Raw genomic sequence first — 14363 nt, forward strand, 5'->3', positions numbered from 1 at the left:
ACTGTTACTTCGCGTCCATTGGTCGATACTCCCTATCCCGCTTCTTGGCATGCGATTTAACGACGGGGCTGTCATTTAAATAAAAATGGGTTAGCACTGGCTAGACTGCACATGAGGCAGCAATAACTTCCTCAGTCTTTCTTTATGGAGTAGCAGTTGGAGGAGATCTGGTCAAAGGGAGTGGCAGAGCTCAACGAGCCCCGCCGGCGAGGGCTCTCTTGAGATCCGGGTGGGATCAAATGAAAATTAACGCCAGTGCAGTAAAATACGAAATGTATTACAATATATACAATATATATATATATATATCATGTAACATACTTCTACCAAATGGCTGCTTTAGTAGGGCACCTCAAATCATTATTTCCTAGAGAATGATGCCCTCAGCCCCACATTTAACTATGGTACATATACTGTACACCATGAACGGGAAAAATACACAAGTATCTTGTACTGATGTGTGGATCAATCTGGATGTGATATCGGAGAAAAAACTCTAGGTAAATGGCAGGAGACCCATGAAACAAAAGCATTTTTTCAGAAATGGTCCTTTCTACCAGAGAAAACGGTTCTCAATTCTACATACAAAGCTGTTTTACAAGTCCCTTTAAAAAAAAACCTACTGTTTTTAAAAAACCTGCTTAAATGTTTAAAGTATGCTTCTATTAGTTGCCCCATAATCCAAACATATTTACCAGGGAGTCATTCTCAATGACTTCAGCAGGACTTATTTCTGATTAGAAATGTGAACAGCTGCAATATTATTGTGCCTGAGCAAAGCTATTCAAATATTTCTATTTTGCTGAAGGAGAGATTAATTTTTCGATATCTTTTACTTCAAAATTTACGTATAAACATGTTATGCTCTATAAATGACACCTGATGAGTGTTTGAACAGAAAAGCATCAGACATATGTGTCTATGTATAATAAAACAATATATTAACAAAAATTGAAAACAAGTGCATTACTTTACTGTTTCAAAGTACTGTTACTCCATGTTCTACCACCATACTCAGTGAAACTGAACAATTAATAAGCTGTTATATGATGGTCTCAAGCTTAGTATCTCTAATAAAGTGTTCAGTGAAATTGATTGCAAAAAAAGGCAGATATATTAGATAGGATAAAATCTCTACGTTCATGTACTGTCCTTACCAAATTTTCTGTTGCCCTTTTGGGTAAATTTGTATTTACAGGAATCAAAGGGGAAAAAGTGTTGGTAAATGAGAAAGGCAAAATTGATTAATACATTATGCTAAGTCATGGTTTTCATGTTAAACCGTAATCTTTACAAGTTACAATAGCCAGATTCACAGAAAGATGCAAACAAATCACATTATGGCAAAAGATGATTTCAGGGATACAATCATCTTGAATCATGGATGTTTCCATAAAGGAGAAATAACTGAAATTATTTATTATATTCTACATTCTTTGAATGTTCATTTTTTTTCCATGTACCATATATTGAGGTAATTACACTTTGGCATTCCGGACCTTGAAACATGATTCATTGCAACTTGGTATTTTTGCAACATACAATCCCCACATTATAATTTTATTATTTTCCTTCTATGCTCAAGAGAAGAGAACTGAAAACTCAGCAGTGCAGGTGCTCGGTTGCAAATTATAAACATAATAAAAGTAACTTGATTCATTATCCAGCATGTACTTTACTTTGAAGTTATGCTGCATAAACTAATATATTTCTGAAACTTGGTAGAACAGATACTGACAACAGATACTTATTATAAGCAGTATGAATTTGCTTCCAAATTCTGAAAACCAGGACTGCACACACGCAGAGTAGGATATGCAGCACCATTTTTGGAACAAAAATATTATTTTATTATTATATTGCAACAAGGAAAGTACACAATTTCATAATGTAGCCATCGCCTCTTATTTGAAGCAATTCAGTAAACTCCTTAAGACTGAGGTATTTTTAAAATATACTGAATGAATTCCTAGGTCCCACCAGGGAAATTTAAAAAATTGGTTAAGATTAAACTATCCCCTCAAATTCTGAAATTGTGTTACAGAAATTAACAATTGATATATATTAGAGGGCATTACCATACATCATGGGGAAGGGTTGTAAAAAATTTATTTTGTAGATTACGTGTTCCAAATACAATCATGGCATTAAGTATCTAGCCCAACAGTTTCTTCTGGTTAAATTAAGTATAATAGAAGCAGGACACATATAACCTGATGTCTAACTATCAACATATTACAGAAGATTGCTCTAAACTATTGGCTAAATGGCATGTTTCATTTCTGCGATCCTGGCAATGTACTTACGGAAGACCCTACAAACCAAAAGGAACAAAGCAATTTAACCATGAGTAAGGGACTTCTGGCAACTTTCAAACTCAAATATAAATGAATGGGCCTTTCACATTATCGCTAGAGTTCTAGACCAGTACTGGACCTACATTACTAATTCTAAGCTTGACAAAAACCAACAGTATCCCAATTAGGTATTAAAAAGACACATCCCAATAGATGTGAAGTAATGCTGTACACTTGATGAGAAATATAATGCATAAGATAGCCAAGAACTGAGAATTTTTAAATGTATCTTTTTATCCTATTGTTAATAATTTTACTTCACCAATAGTTAACCAAGTTCCTCTACTATAACAAATAATATTTGTTTTCCACATTGCTTTCTATTATGATATCTAAAAGATATTTGATGTGGCAAACTAGGTAAGATATATATTGATTTTACAGTTCTATATTGCCGGTTTGAAAACTGTAGAAGAATTGCCTCAAATATTTCTCATACTATTTCCCTTTAGTCCCTTAAGATTATTAGCTTCATCTATAACCTCAGTACCTTATGCCTCTCTCATCCCCAAATATTAAAACAAGCAGGGATAGGGTTTCCATTTGCACTCCCCTTCTTCGGTCCTGAAAAGTCATATGGATCAGCTAATCACATAACTTATCTGTACAAGAACACAAGAATCTGACTGCAGATCAGCTGCACTGGGCACAGTATCATGTCTTCCCAAATAACTGCCCACTTTTACATTTACAAAGGAAGAACATATTGCTTTCAATCCCAAACATTTCCACTAAAAAAGAAACAGAGCATTTCAATCTAGCAATTTACATTAGAACCCTCATTTCTTGCCAAGATTTTCACTGCAAGAAGTGATATTTACTGTGCCCTTCACATCCAGTCAGCCTCCCTGTAACTGGTAATTTAAAACTTGTCTGGACTGTCAGCAGAAATATAAAAACTAAAATTAAAATCTGATGAAACAGCAAGGAAGTTTCTATCTCTTTTTACCAGGTGATTGGTTCTAAGCTGAGATGACAGCAGCACAGAAAAATAAGCTGTTTTATTTTAAACAAGAAGTTTATTTAAACAACAAGACGGAAGGGAAAACTATCCAAGATCAAACTTTTGTTTTAGAGTAATTTACCCCTACTTAAAGACAGATTGCTCTACATGTAACAGCTACGTACAAAAAAGTTATAAAATTGTCCTTGGTTGTACAACGATAAAAGAAAAACAATGAAATTGTCCAATCAAACAAAGTATGTAAGGTTTTTTTGTTTTTTTCCAACAATGAGAGCAAAAATAACTTACTGGAATATAAAGATCAAAGTTAGAGGAGCATGCCACTAGTGGAGAAATGGGATGTTTTCACAGACCAGATTGTTTTTACCACCCTTTCTCCATATGATGTTGATCAAAACATACAATTGGCTATTTAGTTAAAAAAAATATGCATGTCTGTGCACATACACCAGTTACTTTATGTACAATAGAAGGAATAAGAAAAGAAATCAAAGAAGAGAGAAAGCTATACTGCAGTAGTCAAGATGTGGCTGAATCAGGTCTCTTTTTTTTCTAACTGTGAATATGTTGCCTGTGGGAAAGGAAGTTTGGTTCTTTCTTTTAGTTCATGCCTCCTGTCTGCTGCTGGAACACATCAATTGTATCTTCATCCTCCATTTCCAACTGTATTGAAAAAAATTATAAATCAGTTCAAAGTATGATAAGTGATATTATCATGTTATCACATGACAAGTGAAGTAAGTGACATAAGTATAACAAGTTTTCTTTAGTTTTTCATACACTCCCAAAAGTATAAAAAGAAAAAAAACCCACGTTACTAGGGATCAGCTTGTAGTTGGATTGCTAAGTAATGCAAATATAATACTCCATTTTCTTCTGTTCATTAACACCCCCACCCACCCCCTGCCAAATTCAACTCTATTTGGAAAGAGACATTTTATTATGCAATAAGGTTTTGACCAGCTTGTCCCTTAGTAGGCTGAATTCAAGAAAGCATAAGTGTAAGATCTCTATTCAGCCAATGGGACTTTCTTGAATCTTACTTTAACTGAAGCCCTTGTAAACCTCCAAAGCTGTTCCTTTCAGTTAAAAGTCTCCTTGGAATAGCCAAAAATAATACCTCTACTACAAGCAGGGCAGAGGAACTGACAGAATTCAGAACAGGCTTCTTTCTTCGAATAAAAACATTTTTAAATACAAGTCAATAGATGTTTATTATAGAGTTAATTTTAATACTTCCCTTGATAGATATTGCAAACATTAATATTACTTTTTAGGTCTAAACTAATTAGGATTTTCAGTTGTTAATAGGAAGAAATAATATCCCAGTCCCAACTTGAAAGCCATGTCACAAGAGGAAACCTGTTTTTAAAAACATTGCAATATTGCTGTTTTTTTAATTGCTGCATCAAGTCTTTAGTGGTACAATTTTTTTCATGCATTTGTACTTCAATTATCTTTCAGACATAAGCAATGTTTAGGTACAAAGAAATATGTAAGGATTACTTTTAAAACATTTCTTGGGATTTATACTTCTAACCAAATTTTACTTTTTCACACCAGCAAGTACTTTAATGACACTTTTTTTTTTTTTTTTACCTGTGCAGGTGTATCTGTTTCATTGATTGGTTGCCCATCAAACCGGAATCTGATTTGCCTCATTGACAAACCCTACATAAATTCAAAAATAAAATATGCAGTTGAAATAGCAAACAACCAGAATTCTTCTAAGACTGCATCTAAATTATTGAAAATGGATTAGCTGTTCAGTTTATTCAGCATTAGTGTTCATCAGTGACCTCAGAATCAACTGAGACCCAAGATTAAGGCAGTTCAGGACCAACTTTCAGAAATGATAGCAGCCACGTTATTAGACTTTATAATCATCAAATAAATTTTCCTAAACTGAGGAAACTGCTGCATAGATATAGCATTACACTTTAGTAATGCTATAAAATTTAGTAGTACTGTATTTATAAGTTGAAAATAACCTTCCTCTTAACAAACTAAACATTTTTGTATAATATTCTGTATAAGTTCACATTGTTTAAATACAGGTGACATTTTGTTTTTAATTTTATAAATATTGAAGAATGCAGGCATACTTCACACATCATAAACTATGTTATGCGAAACCATCTACTGTAACTTAGCTAATAACCTATGAATGAAAGAAACTGAGGCTTAGTGGAATGTATAAAGCCAATTATAGTAAATTCACATATTTAATCTATGAATGGGATATGAGGGGGAAGACCAATAAAATTGAATGTCCATTGTGTGTTTGCCCTTGTCCTAACCCTAACAGTGAGTAAAGCAAGACCATTAAGCAAAGCAAGGCTGGTGTGTGCCTGTGGCAACTCTCACAGTAGCATAGCCCATTGCTCCTCATCACATCTTCCTAGCTCCCCACAGAGTTGCTACCAGTACCCTAGCACAGCCAATCCCTTTCAGTATATTTTGTCTATTAATTATAATGTCTGCTAAACTGAGATCCATTAATTAGAGATTTTGCAATATTGTTTAGTATTCCATAATCTCTGGATAATCTGATTTTAAATGATTTCTGGTAACTGAAAAATACAAAGGTAAATTTCGTGCAAGCATTGCACAGCAACTCAGCCAAAGCACACTCATATTCAGTGATTATCTTGTAGGACAGCCAGGTTAGTCTATATAGTGACAAAAACTCCGTGGCAATTCCTTTTCCAACTAACAAAGGTTATTAAAAGATATAAAACTTTTTCTGAGCTGCAGCTCTTTCATGTAGAGAGTGGCTAGTTTCCATCCTGCATCAGTCTAGTCACACTATGCATCTGATGAAGTGAACTGCAGCACACATTATGTCTTTTAATAACCTTTTAGTTGAAAAACTAGATGCCTAGTTAAACCAACTTGAGACTTGAAATAAATGTAGTTTAAAATATCTGCACTTAAAGACAGTTAAAAATCCTTCCTGGATCCACTGTACTGTGCAGTCAGAATTTGTTACAAGGCAGGACCAGACTCAACAAAATACAAGTTGGCCATTTCTGCCATCACACCTAATTTTGTTGTACATTATTAGTCAAGAACCATCCTGATAGGAAATTTATTCTTACAGAACAAAGCACAGCAAAATACAGAACTGTGTCATCTGTCCTCCCAAACTCAGAAGGGAGGGGGGGGAGGATCTTTTACCAACTTTCATGCTAACAGATAATATGATTCAGTAGACTTTCTTTATACCAAGCTGCTTTATGTGATTACTTGGTCCCAGTAGACTATATTCCTAATAAATCTATTTTTCTAATACAGAAGCTAGAGGTCTGCTGATTAAATAACAAACAATGCCATTCATCAAAGTAACTATGTTGGAATTGTAGTTAAGCAACATCAACCCCACTGAATATAATTTTAATGTTTAGGAATGCACAAATACAGAAAGTCTTCAAAACTGTTATAGTAAATGGTCCCATGTTTCTTGATACACCATAATTCTATTTCTTTATACCATGATTAAAAAGGCAATGTTTCTCTCAAGTGAAACTCAAATCCTGGTAACTCCCGGGAGCAACTTGGAAGAGGTGCTGTATTTTTCCAGATTATGTTTAAGGTACCAATTGCAATGGATCCATAATCACATTTTCTTTTATCCAATAATTATAAGAGAATATACACCACTGAGAAAACCTTCATTAAAAAAGAGATAATTTCTTTTCCACCTTTGGTTAGTTACATACTATTGCCACGGAAAAGGGAAAGCAGAAGACAGAAGACTTTCTGTTACTATCTGGTGGTCATCTAGATAGTTAACTCATATAAGGTATCTTTAGTAAATTATGCCTCTAGATGGAATTCACTGTACACTGAACCAAGATAACAAGATTTTATTTTGATATTTTATCTTGACTAGCAAGAACTATAACCAGATGTGTTTTAATACAATGCTAAACTCTATATTCACTATAATTACAGAGCTTTAATATCCTACAAATCAATTTAAAAATGGTTCAAAATATATTTCATATAGCTTCTCACCTGTCGTTCACAATAAGCTTTCATTAGTTTGCTAAGTGGTGTATGCCTTTTAATCTTAAATTGCACCACAGATCCATCTTGCCCTGCAACCTTCAGATTAATATGATCATTATTTTCAGTCTTCACTCCTTCCTGTAAAGGGGGGAACAGAATATTAAAAGCAATTTACTTCACATAGTCAATGTCATCAAGTTCAATATTCATATTACATCTTGTAGTTAGGATTACTGAAGGACTAACCATTATAATTCTTAAATTCAGAAATAAAATTAGCTAGTTATCAACTTTAAACAAAATTCAGTAAAGTATTACCAGAACAACAAAAGGCCATGTCAGATAATTACAATTCCATGCTTTATGTTTTAAACAATATGAGTTAATTTGATTAACATACTACTTTGGATATGCAGCAGTGCTAAATTAACAAGATTCATTACAGTCTGAGATGGATAAATTAACGAAAGAAATAAAAGAAAAGGAAGATACAGAATATTATCAAGTATGGACTAAGTGGTATGATTATCTTGAGATTAGGGAAAATAAAAGTAAATAAATGATATGATAAATGTGTAAAATATTTTAAATGAGTAAAACTAGAAATAAAGGGACGATAAAGATAATAAAGAATGAGAAAAATGGGGAATGTAGAAAGTAAGGAACGAAACTGATACGTAAAAAGATACATATATTGTGTTTTTGTGTTTTGTAGTGTTGTGTTGTTGTAAAACTAATAAAAACAATTAAAAAACCAAGATTCATTACCGTCACACACACTTATATGGGAATAAATTCCACTGAACTCATAAAACAAATCATTAATGGTGGACATGCATAGGGCTGTTTTGGAAACCAGAGTGACATTGTTAATGTAGTAAAATGAGTTATTTCCCCTTTTAAGGGGAGCATCTATGTAGATTCTCAAACATCTAGGTTATAGTTATCCCAAGGGTTTTTTTCCAAAAGGCATCTGGACTTATTTGGTTTTTTCTGATAAAATAAGCCTAATTTATTAATTCTGATGAGATTTAAGATTGACAATAAGTTAACATTCTAATAAGATTCAAACAAGGCCCGAAAACCTTCTACATGGTTCCTAAACTCTGAAGCTTCCATTAGACAAGGCACCATGGAAAAGTAAGGGAAACAATTCCAAATAATTGGAGTAGCACCAACAAATCTGCAAATAGCCTTTATGCAAAAATGTTTTACATTCCTTTCTAAAAACAAAAAACAAAAAACAAAACCAAAAAACTTTTCTAGCAAACTGCAATGCTATTACCCCCCACGGGAAAGGGAAAGATAACACTGTCATTTCAGTGTTTAAAAGGTACCGTTTAACCTAAGTACAGCCTTTCTTTAAGACAAGACGGTGCCCCGAGAACTTCAAGAAGCATCCCCCCTGCCTCTGAGGATCCTGTTTATGTCTCTATTCACAGCATGCAGAGCTCCACATCAAGAAATCTGATGGCTTCCCTCCAATGGATCTAAAAATTCCTTCCGCTCCCTACCCCCACCCCCGGCAGACACCCATGCCACCACTTCTGTTCAAAAACACCACTCGCTCCCACGGCGGAGGACTTCTCCCATCTCCCAGAAAACACGCACCGCCCCGATCTCTCCTCCCTACGCACCACACACTGCGATGCACAAAGCAAACCTCATAAATCCCGAAGCCTCTTCCACCTCCTTCAGCGACAAAGCCTTTTCTCCCAGACCTTCCGCGAGTCCCAGAGAGAGAGAGAGAGAGAGAGAGAGAGCTCTCCGAAACCCATCAAAATTTTGGCGCCTCCAAAGTCGTATTTAAAACGAGGAGGAGGAGGAGGAGGAGAAGCTGTTCATCGGTTATCTCTGGCATAAAAGGGGGAGGGGGGTTGGGGGTGGGATTACCTGCTACTGGACGGCTCACGAAGCGCGTAGAGCGGCTGCGAAAGAAGCAAAACACAAAAGAGGCCTACCTCCGTTCCCAGTCCATAAGCTGCAGGACGGCGCCCGGCACAACAGGGACTAGCGCCTATCTTTTTTTTTTCCCTTTTTTTTTTTTTTTGGAAGGAAGGCGTGGGAAGGGAGAAGCGCGTAATCCCACGAAAGGCGAAGCAGCCTCATCGCTTCGCAAAGTCAAGAGCGCTCCCGATTCCCACAAGGGGGAAAGGAGGAAGCCCTATATTTTCTCGAAAGAGCGCCCTTATTCCTCCCCCGCCCTCCGGAAAGAGCACAGACCGAGACGGGGAGGAGGAGGAGGTGGGGGAGGGGAGGAAAATGGCGCGCAAGACCCGGCGCGGCAAAGCCTGCGCTGCGCTCTCCCCCTTCTTCTTCTTCTCCTCCTCCTCCTCCTCCTCTTCCCCCCCTCCTCCCTCGTACCGGCCCGCAGCCCTTCTCCCTCTCCCTCGCTCGCTCGCTCACCTTGGGCTTCTCGTCAGCCATAGCGAGTCGGCGGGGTCCGCTCCTCTCCAAGCACCTCAGAGCAAGTGGGGAGACGGAAAGATGAAAAAGCGACCGCAACGGCCGAGACAGAAAGGCTGGGGGAGGGGGCGAATGAACGCGCACGCAATGCCGCGGGGCCGCGCCTTGGCTTGCGAGAGCGCGCACGCTCTGCTTTCCCCTCCCCCTTAAGCCGCTTCCCCATTGGGCTTCGGTTTACGAGAGCGCGCAGCTCCGTTACATAACTCAGAAGAGAATGGCGGCGCGAGGATAAAGCCGGAGTGCGTGCGCGCACCCAGGGGCATCGTCCGCGCCCCTGTTTAACGTGCGCGCACCCTGCTGGGCGCAGGGAGCTTTACTCTCGCTCGCGAAGAGGGCATTGTCTTTTCAAAATGGCCGCCGGGCCTGTGAGGTTGGAGAAGTCACCCTTTATGGTCTTCTAAATAACTTTGTGTTATTTGTAAATTACAGATTGCAGTCATGTTTGCCTTGTAATTGGCTTTAATTAGTTAATAGACTATGTTTATTTATTCTCACTGTCTCCGTTTTATGTCCCACATTTGAAACCACAAAAGTTTAACTACTGACTCTCCCAAGTAATAAAAGGTATGGTTTCGACCACATAGCCTAGATTGTTTTGCAGCGATTTATATCCCATTATAACACTCTATAGGAATAGTAAACTTGTCAGGTCGTACTATTTAATCTGTAATGCTACAAAAATACATCATGTTGTTCAGCATATGGCATATCGCATACAGGGACTAGTATTATATATTAACATTTCACCTAGATTAGTAAAACATAAAATATGTTTAAAAGATCTATGTTCAAATACCAATATATAGGCTGTCTAACCCTTGAAGCGCAACATCATTTGTATGAAAAAAAATAAAATCAGATGCTGGACTGATATATGCTCTCAGCTGACATCCAGTCATAATGTGAAGTACAGTTTGATGTTGGACTCCATAAATCACACTGAAGAGTGGATAATCCCCATTTATACAGTGAGTCCCAGGCAGATGTCCTGTGAGTAGCAAATCCTATTCAGGATCGTCCATTGCTGATATGGTAGTTCAAAGCATGGCATGTTTTTTGTGGGGTCATTTATATGTCTTCCTATGTCTGGGTGTTCAGCAACCCATTGGCTTTCCATTGGGAATCTATGTTAAAGTTTGTGGGCAAGTTCCTGGATTTGAGCCTGGCTGATAAATGCGGAAAGTTGGCGGTCCATCTGTAGGAGTGAGTTGTTCATAATTTTTCTCTATTCTGTCACTAATGCATCTTGCCTTCGTAAAGCTGGCAGTGCTATATGGCTCAGAACAGGGAGCCAGCAAGTCGGAATGGTTTTAATACATCCACTTATAATCTTCATGATGTTGTTCAGTCTGACTTCTAACTTAACTAGTATGGCAGTTGTTAAGCCATACAAGGGCATAGTATTCTGCTGCAGAGTAGACCAACCCTAACGCTGATGACTTGAGGCTGGCAGCTGAAGCTCCTCATTTACTTCCATATAATTTCCGGAGTATGTTGTTCTTAGTATTGATTTTTGCCACAGTATTCTCTAGATGTATCTTATAGGAGAGAGTCCAGTCCAATGTTGCCCTAAGGTACTTTGATGGGGATTATAGAGGAGTAAATTGTTGTTTAAGTAGACCTTTGAGGCTTCATATGCTAATTTGTTGTTAAATGGCAGCACAAAGATATCATTTTGCTGGTGCTAGGAGTAAGCCTCCAGCCAATGAAGAATCTCCCCAGATTTTAAGATCTTTGGACAGGAGGCTGTCCAAACAACATCTCCATGTGTTTTTCTTGTAGTGCTATGGCCAAATCTTCAGCAAATCCAAATTTGCATCCCCTTGACACCAAGCATAGCTGATACATATAAGTTGAATAGTGTAGGTGCCATAACAACCCTGTGGGAGACTCTTGTTTAATCTTACCGTATGTTGTGGTTATATTCCCTCCACATGCTAATCTTCACATTAACCATCTGTGCTTAAACTTGGATTGTTGTGTAAACTCAGCATATATGAAAAACTTGCAGGATGTCATGCAAATTCAGGAAATTAAATTGCATAAACCACAAGCTTACTAAGGTAGTTCTTGATTTAGAACCACAACTGAGACCAGAATTTCTCTTGTTAAGCAGCGTGTTTGTTAAGTGAGTCGTGTCCAATTTTACATTTTTTATGGTTGTGAAGCAAATCACTGCAGTTGTTAAGTGAATCATGTGGTCGTTAAGTAAACCTGGCTTCCCCATTGACTTTGCTTGTCAAAAGCCAGCTGGGAAGGTTGCAAATAGCAGTTACATGATTCCAGGATGCTGCAACTATTGTAAATACATGTTGGTTGCCAAGCATCCAAATTTTGATTTCATGACTATGCAGATGCTGCATCAATTGTGTGAGGACCAGTTTTAAGTCAGGTTTTTTTTAGTGCTGTTGTAACTTTGAAAGTCAATAAATGAATAATTGTAGGGTAGTCAAGGACTACCTGTATACATATGTTGAACAATCTGGCAAGATCTCATTGCTTCACATGTAAAAACTGAACAATTAAATTTTGACAGCGCTTGTAAAAGGAGATTCAGCAACATAATACCCTGTAAATAAAATAATCTTGAAAACAATGAAAACAATAAAACAGAAACCCTGCATTGTAATCATGCCCTTTGGCATGCCCCACAGCAGGCACAGCCAACCTCCCTCCATATTTTCTACCCATACATTCTTATAGCCTCAGGAAAAACCCAGGTCTTCAGAGACTTCCAAAAGGCTAAAGGACAGGGGCCTGTCAAATCTTCAACAGGCCTCCACCTTTCCACAAGATAGAAGGCAGGGACAGCCATGGCAAAGACACATTTCCAGGTACCATTAGATGGCAAAATCTCAGAGAGAGGACCTGGAACATGCCCACCCTATCTGATCTAGTGGGACAGGTAGATATTTTAAGGAAATATTGTCTCGTAAATCATCAGGTTCCATGCTAAGTAGGCTTTAAAGATAATAATCAGCCACTTCAACTGTACCCAGAAAAAAAACGGGAACCAGTGCAGCTCACACAATAAAGGTGTAACATGGACACCCAATACTGTGCCCATTATTGCTTTCTGGATCAGTTGTAAACTGAGTGGTCTTCAAGGGGAGCCTCCATATAAAATGCATTGCCGTAATCCAGCCAGGGGGGTGACTAAAATCTGAATGACTGTGAGCAAGGCCTCCCAAGCAAGGGCACAATTGACACACAAGATGAATCTGATCAAAGGATCCCTAGCCATGGCTGCCACTTCTCATCCAGCAGAGCCATGAGTTCAAAAGACTGCAAATTGCATACCAGCTTGGAGCTGCAAATTGCATACCAGCTTGGCCAAGGGAAATGCAACCCTCTTCAAAGTCAGAGTTGAGAAGTCACCCGACCCAGGAGGGTTCCAAAACCCAAAACTATTCCATCTTGCTAGGGTTGAACTGAAGTTAGTTCATCCCCATCTACACCCTGACAGTTTCCAGGCATTTGGTCAGCCCTGCAACAGGATCATTTGCCTGGCCCAGGCTGTATAACTGAATATCACCAGCATGCTGATGATTGTGTCACCCTGTGCCATGGGGTGACACACCCATTGCTTTCATGTGGACCTTAAAGTGGAGAGGGGAGAGCCCTCATTCCTGAGGCATCCCAAGCTGTGGAGACCTAAGGTGCGACCACCCAGCAACACCAGCTGGAATTAACCACAGAGAAAGGAGAACCACCAGAAAACCATGCCTTGCAGTTCAGTCCAGAATGATATCATGGTTGATGGTATCAAAAGCTGCTGAGAAATTCAGAACAGTTGTATCACCCCCATCCCAGACTCTCCAGAGGTCATCAGCAAGCATGACCAATGTCATCTTGGTGTTATAACCTGGCCTGAACCCCAACCGAGGAAGGTCCAGACAATCTACTTTATACAGGGCCCTCTGAAGCAGCATGCGAACTACCCTCTCAACAACCTTTCTCCAGAAGGGAAGATTGGAGACTGGATAAGTTATCTACAATGGTTGGGTTCCAAAGATGGCCTCTTGACACAGGGGTGTACCATTGTCTCCTTCAAAGCAAAAGGAAATCACATAAATCAATCAATAAAAGCAGATGGTACTATCCCAATTTGCAAAGAGGCATTAACTAACACTTGGACTCAGCCACATGCCACCTCTTAGTAGGCTTTAACCAACTTGTACCTGAGCAGTGTTTAATCATGGTTAATTTCACCATCTTAGCCCAATTTTCTAAAATCAAATACTCTGAACTTCAACTCATCATCTGATTTACAAACTTTAGATTTGCTAGTATGTGGTTTAGCAAGGATGTTTTAGATGGTAACAATTGTACTTGCTAAAAAATTAACCAAGCAAATGAAAATAATAAGGGCAAATAAAGATAAACATGCAGGTATTTGGTTTAGTTTGCAGTTAATAGAACTGTACAAAGTACAAACTCTTATAATCATGAAGAAAGGATACTGTAATCTCATTTATCAGACATTTAATTATTATATTATTTAAGTACCTATTTGCAATTTCATGTTAAGGACTTAGCTGTACATTACATATATCAGCAGC

General features: G+C 38.0%; 1 protein-coding gene across 1 annotated transcript; it reads right to left on the bottom strand.

Moving 5' to 3' along the window:
• Positions 1–1826: 1826 nt before the first annotated feature.
• On the bottom strand, positions 1827–10106 carry SUMO2 (small ubiquitin like modifier 2). Its single transcript, XM_060691054.2, has 4 exons — positions 9742–10106; positions 7342–7473; positions 4921–4992; positions 1827–3984 (listed from the first exon to the last, which is right to left on the bottom strand). The coding sequence occupies exons 1-4, from the start codon at positions 9760–9762 to the stop codon at positions 3922–3924; spliced, it is 288 nt and encodes a 95-aa protein (XP_060547037.1). The 5' UTR covers positions 9763–10106; the 3' UTR covers positions 1827–3921.
• Between the last annotated feature and the right edge of the window lie 4257 nt (positions 10107–14363).

Source organism: Pantherophis guttatus, chromosome 2, assembly GCF_059756535.1.
Source record: "Pantherophis guttatus breed Tessera chromosome 2, ASM5975653v1, whole genome shotgun sequence".
In the NCBI taxonomy this organism is placed as follows: domain Eukaryota; kingdom Metazoa; phylum Chordata; class Lepidosauria; order Squamata; family Colubridae; genus Pantherophis; species Pantherophis guttatus.